General features: G+C 47.5%; 1 protein-coding gene across 1 annotated transcript in view; it reads right to left on the reverse strand.

Annotated features, from left to right (window-relative positions):
- The window catches only part of WDFY2 (WD repeat and FYVE domain containing 2), a 153705-nt gene that overhangs the window by 42471 nt on the left and 102845 nt on the right, over positions 1-8389 (reverse strand). Inside the window, exon 4 of the mRNA XM_019525350.1 lies at positions 7045-7099. Coding sequence (XP_019380895.1) covers positions 7045-7099 — 55 coding nt within the window. The remainder of the gene's footprint in view (positions 1-7044; positions 7100-8389) is intronic.

An 8389-nucleotide genomic window follows, 5' to 3' on the forward strand; every position in this document is an offset into this window, starting at 1 on the left:
CCAAGAGAAGTGGTGCTGGCTCCTACCCTGGGGGTCTTTAAGAAGAGGCTGGATGCCTACCTGGCTGGACTCATTTGAGTCCCGTTTTTGTTTTGGAGTTTTTGTTGTTCTCCCGCCCTGGCGGGGGGTCGGGCTAGAAGATCTACTAGGTCCCTTCCGACCCTTAATCTATGAATCTATGAAAACCCCCAGGGTAAGAGCCAGCACCACTTCACTTGGAAGTTGGTTCCAAATCTTAGCTGCCCTGACAGTGAAGTAACGCCTCCCAATGTCTAGCTTGAATCTACCCTCTGCCAGCTTGTGACCACTGTCACCAGCTTGTCACTCCTGGTAGTGCTTGGGGGAACAGGGACTCCCCCAATGCCTGCTGGTCCCCTCTGACTAGTTTGTTAAATGGTCACTAGATCCCCCCTCAGCCTTCTCTTGTGGAGGCTGAACAGGTTCAGGTCCCTTAGCCTCTCCTCATATGGCTTGCCCTGCTGCCCCCTGATCATGCAAGTGGCCCTCCTCTGGACCCTCTCATTGCTGTCCATATCCCTCCTGAAGTGCGGCACCCAGAACTGGACGCAATACTCCAACTGTGGCCTGACCAGTGTCAAATAGACGGGGAGGATCACCTTCTTGGACCTGCTTGAGATGCATCTGTGGATGCATGACAAGGTACAGTTTGCCTTCCCGACCGCTTCCCCGCACTGTGAGCCCATGTTCATTTTGGCATCAATAATGATTCCAAGATCCTTTTCTGCCTCTGCACTGATGAGAAGGGAGTTCCTTCGTGTAAGTATGCTGCTGGTTCTTCCTCCCCAGGTACAGTACCTTGCACTTGTCAGTGTTGAAACCCATCCTGTTCTCATCCGCCCACCCCTGTAACCTGTCTAGGTCCGATTGCAGCCTATTCCTCCATTCTAGTGTGCCCACTTCTCCCCACTTCTTAGTGTCGCCTGTGAATTTGAACAGGGTGCTTTTTAGCCCCTCGTCCGCTTTAACCAATTCATCTCCCACTTCAGGAATGCCCTGTGGAAGACCTGGAACCTGCTTATGTACAGACACAAACTTCCCAGTTGAGGACTGTGTCAGAATGGGAGTAAGTGAGCTGCACGTATACTACAGGAAGATGAAAGAAGATGTGGTGAAGATGGCAGAGGATGCATGGAAGAGGAAAAGACTGGCACAGATTATTCAGAAACTAGATCCCAAAGAAGATACACATCAACGATGAGGAAGAGGACAATAACAGTGGCCAAGAGGGGGCGAGCGACAAGGATGACTAGAAGGAAGAGGACAATGAAGATTATGTAGATTTTGTTTATACTCATACACACGGCCCCCCAAAATAGGTTGTACTACATATAAGATGGCGCTAAAGTGCTACTTAAAAGTGCATATATATATGGCAAGGGTGGGCAATTATTTTGGGTGGAGGGCCGCTTACCGAGTTAAGGCAAGCTGTTGAGGGCTGCATGGGTAACCCCGACCCTTGGTCACCATCTTGTGATCACAGGTCCTGCCCCCTAGCCTCTGATCTTTGCCATCAGAAGGCCCTCCCCTTGCCCATGGAAATACTCCTTTCAGCTAGGGGTTTTGCCATCTTAGAACCAGAAAAAAATACCAAAAACCAGAATACCATATTTAAAAACAAACAAACAAACAAACAAACAAACAAACAAACATCTACAACACTCATTAATTTGATTTCCAAAAATATTTTTGTTGCGATTTACATGCAGCATTTGTGTAGCATACATAGAGATGATTCCACAATAGCTTAAAATGAAGTCTTACTCTTGTATATTGTGGGGGGAGGGTGGGAGGAATGGAGGGGTAGGTATAGGTTAGTATGGGGCTGTTGGTATGTGGATATGTGGGGTGTGGATGCATATGGGGTTTGTGGGGGAAAGTGTGTGTGGGGGCAGAGGGTGGTTGGAGTGTGTGAGGGGGTGCAGGGGCCTGCATGTATGGCAGTGCAAAGGTGGGGCATGTGTATGGTGGGGTTTGCATGTGGTACTTGCCCTATAAATACACTCACTCTCCCCCTCCCTCCCTCATTGTGTATGCATGCACGCTCTCCCCCCCCAGCTCCTGGCTCCATGGTACATACTCTCACAGTCTGGCGATGCAGCTGGGGGCCATGTGGTGCTGGAGCAGCCAGCAGCATGCAGGAAAACAGTGAAAGCTGCAGCAGGCAGAGGCTTCTAGTTGGGGGGAGGGGTGGGGCTGATTTTGCTACTGAGTCCTGCTGGCTCCCCCAGAGTCCTACTGCCCCTGGCTCTGGTCATCCTTGACAGGCAGCTAGGAGCAGATAAATATACATTTTCTAAATTATGTAGGGGCTCTGCATGCTGGATAGAATGGCCTGGTGGGCCAGATCTGGCCCACAGGCTGTATTTTGCCTGTTCCTGATTTATGCAGTACCTGTATGAAAACACAAGAGGTCTATGGGCCAACGAGAGGTAACATGCTGCTCAACTGGGGATGACCTAATCAGCAACCTAAGGATCGATAGGAAGCTGGGTGATGGCAACCATGAGTTGATCACCTTCACCATCCACCGTAAAGCTGGCAAGTCAGTCAGCAATACAGAAGTCCTTGACTTTAGGAAAGCTGATTTTGACAAGATCAGGAGGCTTGTCAGTGAGGCCCTAAGGGACCACGACCCCAAAGGGAGGGGAGTTCAGGAAGAGTGGCCGCTCCTCAAGGGAGCAATCCTCAGGGCACAAGTTAATGTTATTCCATCTCGGAGGAAAGGCAGCAAAAGGGCACAGCAGCCCCCTTGGCTCTCCAGGGAACTAGCGGACCTCCTGCAGGTAAAAAGAAAGGCCCACAAAAGGACGGAGGATGGGATCCACCTCCAAGGGGGAATATTCCACGTTGGTCCAGTCCTGCAGTGAGTGAAACAGGAAAACCAAGGCTGTGACTGAACTCCAACTAGCTACAAGTATCAAGGACAATAAAAAGTCTTTTTTTTAGATATGTGGGGAGCCAAAGGAAAAGCAAGGGCAACACTGGACCTCTGAAAAACCAGATGGGACAACTGATGACTGACACCCAGGAAAAAGCCAACCTATTAAATGGGTACTTTGCATCGGTCTTTCATCAGTCCCACAGGATGCTTCTGCCCATTACGGGACAGGGAGCCCTGGGTGAGGGAGATTCCCTGCCCTCCATCAATGTTGACCACGTGAAGGAACACCTTGAGAGGCTGGACACCTTCAAGTCAGCTGGCCCTGACAATCTACACCCCAGGGTACTCAAGGAGCTGGCGAGCATCTTAGCCCAGCCTCTGGCACGGATTTTTGAAAACTCCTGGCACTCTGGTGAAGTGCCCGAAGACTGGAAGAAGGCCAATGTGGTGCCTATCTTCAAGAAAAGGGGGAAAGTGGATCTGGCTAATTACAAACCCATCAGCCTGACCTCTACCCTGGGCAAGGTCTTAGAAGAGATTATTAAAAAGAGGCCATTCTTAACAGACTGGCTGATGGCAACTTCCTGAGGGATAGCCAGCACGGTTTTGTTGTGGGTAGGTCTTGCTTGACCAATCTCATTTCCTTTTATGACCAGGTTACCACAAAAGGAACAAGGGAGAAGAGATTGATGTCATATACCTTGACTTCAAAAAAGCCTTTGATCTGGTATCGCATGATCACCTCTTGGTAAAACTGGCCAACTGTGGCCTCGGGTCCACCACGATCCAGCGGCTGGGGAACTGGCTCCATGGTCAGACCCAGAGGGTGGTGGTTGACAGAAGTAAAACATTGTGGTGCCCTGTAACCAGTGGGGTCCCCCAAGGCTCTGTCCTTGGACCTATATTGTTCAACACCTTCATTAATGATGTGGACTTTGGAGTCAGAAGTGGACTGGCAAAGTTCGCTGGTGATACCCAACTCTGGGGTAAAGCACCCACACCTGAGGACAGGAAGGTGATCCAGGCTGACCTTGACAGGCTCAGGAAGTGGGCAGACGAGAACCTGATGGCATTTAACTTTGAAAAAATGCAAGGTTCTCCACCTTGGGAGGAAAAACCTGCAGCATCCTTATAGGCTCCGCAGTGCTACGCTGGTTAGCACTACAGAAGAACGGGACTTGGGGATCATGATTGACCACAAGATGAACACGAGCCTTCAGTGTGATGCTGCGGCTAGTAAAGCGAGCAAAATGCCAGCTTGCATTCATAGATGCTTCTCAAGCAAATCCCAGGACGTCATTTTACTTGGCCTTGGTGAGGCTGCAGCCGGAGTACTGCATCCAGTTTTGGGCTCCACAATTCAAAAAGGATGTGGAGAAGCTTGAGAAAGTCCAGAGGACAGCCATGTGCATGATCAGAGGTCAGGAAAACAGACCTTACGATGACGGGCTGAGAGCTATGGGGCTCTTTAGCTTGGAAAAGCGCAGGCTCAGGGGCGATCTGATGGCCACCTATAAGTTTATCAGGGGTGTTCACCAGGATCTGGGGGTTCACCAGGATCTGAGGGAACAGTTGTTCACTAGAGGGCTCCAAGGGATGACGAGGCTGAATGGTCATAAACTCTTGTAAGACCGTTTCAGGCTGGACATAAGGAAGAATTTCTTCACTGTCCAAGCCCCCAAGGTCTGGAATAGCCTGCCACTGGAGGTGGTTCAAGCACCTACACTGAACACCTTCAAGAGAAATCTGGATGCTTATCTTGCTGGGATCCTATGACCCCAGCTGACTTCCTGCCCCTCGGGCGGGGGGCTGGATTCAATGATCTTCCGAGGTCCCTTCCAGCCCTAATGTCTATGAAATCTATGAACTTGATACAGTATCATAAAAAAGGTAGCATACATCAATTCTAGATAAGACAACTGCATGGGTGCAATGTGTACTTTGCTACAGCCATTTTTAATTTCAAGGTTATTGTTTTCAAATTTGCTCCTCGCTTCTACGTACCTAGGCAAAATGGGGTTAGACTGTAAGGAGAGGGGGAAGAGGCTGCCTGGGGAAAATGTTAGAGGGAAGCAGAGAGCAAGAGGGGCTACCTGACCCCCCAGATTTAAAATTTTCCTACTGTAGGAGTTGGAGGGAGACAAAAAATCATGGCAAAACTCTAATAATTAGATCCTATACCTGGAAAAGGATAAAAAAATTATAATTTTTCCTCCAATATAATTATTGGGGGGTCATCTTATAATCAGGACCATCTTCTACTTGACTAAACACAGTATATATCTTCTCAATTTTCTCTTCTCTAAAGCAAGTCATCCCCACTCCTTTAATCTTTCCATACGTGCCATATCTTCCTGACCACCATCTTAAATGCTGCTCCCCACTGGAATCCTTCTAGCTACCCACAACTTCCTTAAAGTGTGGTACCCAACACTTAACCCAGTACTCCAAATGAGACCTCAGTGCTGAACACAGTGGAAGACTTACAGTCTGCGACTTGCATGATGCTCCTGTTAATATATCCCACTGTATCACTGCCCTTTCCTCCACTGCCTCAGTGCTACTATATTTGTGACTCACTCACACACTATCATAACCCTCAGACCTTTTTCTGCAATACTAAGGCCTAGCCAGTCATTCTCCGTTTTGGGATCTCCAAACCTCCATCTTGTAACCATGAAAGTGGAAGTGATACTATCCACAATCCACTGAGGTCTTTTTTTTTCCCCCTTTTTTTAAACTAAGACTTCCTGCACTTGAAGAATTCAGGAACTAAATGGCTCAGAGATGCTTATCTTCATCTGTCATTTCAGTGAGTTAGAGAAAATGGTTGACCACTGCAAGTGGCGGGAAGGAAGTGAGAGCATACTGTTCATGCTAGTTTTATTGTATCATACTGCAGAACTATAGGAAATGGAGCACCAACTCAGCAACAGATGGAAATCCGATTACATTGCTGCATAAGTCATTACTCTTGTGAGATGTTAAGTAGAAGGACAAGGAAAACTTCAGCTCAATCTTCATCTCTCCACTCCAATGAACCTCTTCCAGGCTTTGGTCCTAGAGCTACTGAGGAGTGCATGTAAGTTTGCTTTTCCAAAATGCTCCATTGCAGGCAAAGCAGGCAACTACAGTATATTAGTGTAGCTTGTTCAAATGGGTCACAACCATGGCAGAAAAATAAAATCACAAGCTACAGATTTCTAAATCGAACTGATCTGTGATCTAATTTCAGATATGCAAATATATTTTATCTTTTGATTCTATTTTGGCAGAAGACTTGTTATTTTAAAACCTGGGGTTGTTTAAAGCAAAAAAATAATCTTATCTGACAAAGTTAGTCAAAGATCTAAAAAGACTTCTAAAAAGCAAAAAGTATTTAATCTACATTCTTAAACGATTGAGAGAGTGCTTTAGGGTCAGTTTATTAGATACTCTTGAAGGCTCAAAGAAATTCTTGAAGGGTAAATTATTTTCTTTTGAACTTTTCAAAGCACAGAACATGGAAATAATACTCATTCATCTTTTGAACTCTAATCAGAAACACAGTATGTCTCCTGTAATATGGCATTATCTGTAGGTCAGAAGAACAGAGACCAGAATAAAGAATACAGCATAAGTGCACTATCAAATTATGACTATGTCATGTATTGTTGTAATATACCTTTGTGGTCAAACAAACAGTTGCAAGGACACCTAGATCTTTTAAAATAGTACACTAGTTGACAACTGAAGCAGTTACAGAAAGGTACGGACTTGTATTTCTTGATTGTGGAATAAGATCCTTACTCTGAGATGCAACAGAATCATTTTAGAATTTTCTATAGTGCAGAAGAAACACTGCTCCCTTAGCTCCATTGGATATCATAAACAGCCCAGTAGCTCAGAAAACCCCATTTTTCTTTTTTGACATTTCTGACACACAAGTCAGTTTGTTTAAAAAAAAAAACCTTATAAACTCTCAGTCTATACTATATTATTGACTCAATACCAAAACCAAGGATTTTCATTAAGTAAAATCAATTAGGACAGAAAAGGACAGTGTCTCCCTTTAAAAGGTGTAAGAGACTGATAATATTATAAACAAATATGACAATAAATCTAAAGCTTTCTACTAATGCATACAAAATTACATTTCTTACCTTGGTAACTTTTTACTGGGCTCATCTTGTTGTAATCTTCTGATAAAATGAATTCCTATAAAAAAGAGAAAAAGAAAAAATGATTTAAAAGTATATCCATACTCTTTTATTCAAATTGTATACAAACATTATACCATTATCTTCATATTCATACCCAACATTGTCTACAACTTTGCCAGTCTGCTCACAGTATTTTATATAGGTACCTCTTAAAAATAGTTTGCTCTTCAAAACTAGTTTAAATGATGTCAAATTAGAGATTTCCAGTAACATAGGTGAAAAAAACAGCTACTAAGAACCAGTGCTGTAGCAAGGAGTGGGACAAGTGGGGAGACCGCCCAGGTGGTGAAACAAAGGGGCACCAAGAGGCACTACCCAGCTGCGGTGGGGCACAGGACAGAGTCTCAAGTGCAGGGGTAGGCAAAATATGGCCCATGGGCCGGATCGAGCCTGCGAGGCCATTCCATCTGCCCTATGGGGCCCCTAAAAATTTTAGAAAGTTAATGTTTATCTGTCTTTGGTCCCTGTCATTTTTGACAGGAACCGGGGGCAGTAGGAACCAGGGGAAGCTCACGCACTGGGCAGCCCAGAGGTGGCAGTGACAAACACTGCCTGGCGTGGCAAGCAGGGGGCCCACAGCTGCTGCTGCCACAGTGCAGCACCAACAGGCGAACCTGGAGCCAGCACAGGGCCCAAGCTGGTAGTCGGGGTGGGTTACAAGCTGGTGCTGAGCACGGGAAAAGCAGCCCCGCATCTGCCCTGTGGGAGAAATCCCCGTAGTCCGCGTGGGGCTGCCTGTGCCTGCTCAGGACAGCCCTGTGCAGGTTGAGTGGCTGCAGCAGGGAGCGCTGCCCACAGGGCGGGGGAGGGGCTGCTTTTCCCCGCACAGCACCAGCTCCTTCCCTGCTCTGGAGCAGGGGGTCGGGGCAGCATGCTGCCCCCAGCCTGTACTACAGGGCTGGTGGGGGGCACTGGGAGTGAGCGGGTGCATGGGGCCCAGAGCAGGGTGGTAGGAGTACAGGGTCCTGGCTGGCAGGGGCTCTGTGGAACCGGGCCAGCTCCCCCCTCCCTGCTGGTGCAGCCCAACCCAGCTCTACAGCCCCCTGCCAGCCTGCATCCTGCTCTGGGCCCCACCGGTGCTGGCCCTGAGACATTGGTCCCAAGACACTGGGACACTGGTCCCAAGCTGGTGACCAGGGGGCAGGGCAACTGTCAAGGGGTGGGGCAACCCATGCGGCCCTCAACAGCTTGCTAAAACTGGGTAAGCGGCCCTCCGCCTGAAATAATTGCCTGCCCCTGCTCAAGTGGCTTGTTTGGGGGGGATGTGGGAAGGTGGCACGTAGGG

Source organism: Gavialis gangeticus, unplaced genomic scaffold (genome assembly GCF_001723915.1).
Source record: "Gavialis gangeticus isolate Ggan-Ray unplaced genomic scaffold, GavGan_comp1, whole genome shotgun sequence".
In the NCBI taxonomy this organism is placed as follows: domain Eukaryota; kingdom Metazoa; phylum Chordata; order Crocodylia; family Gavialidae; genus Gavialis; species Gavialis gangeticus.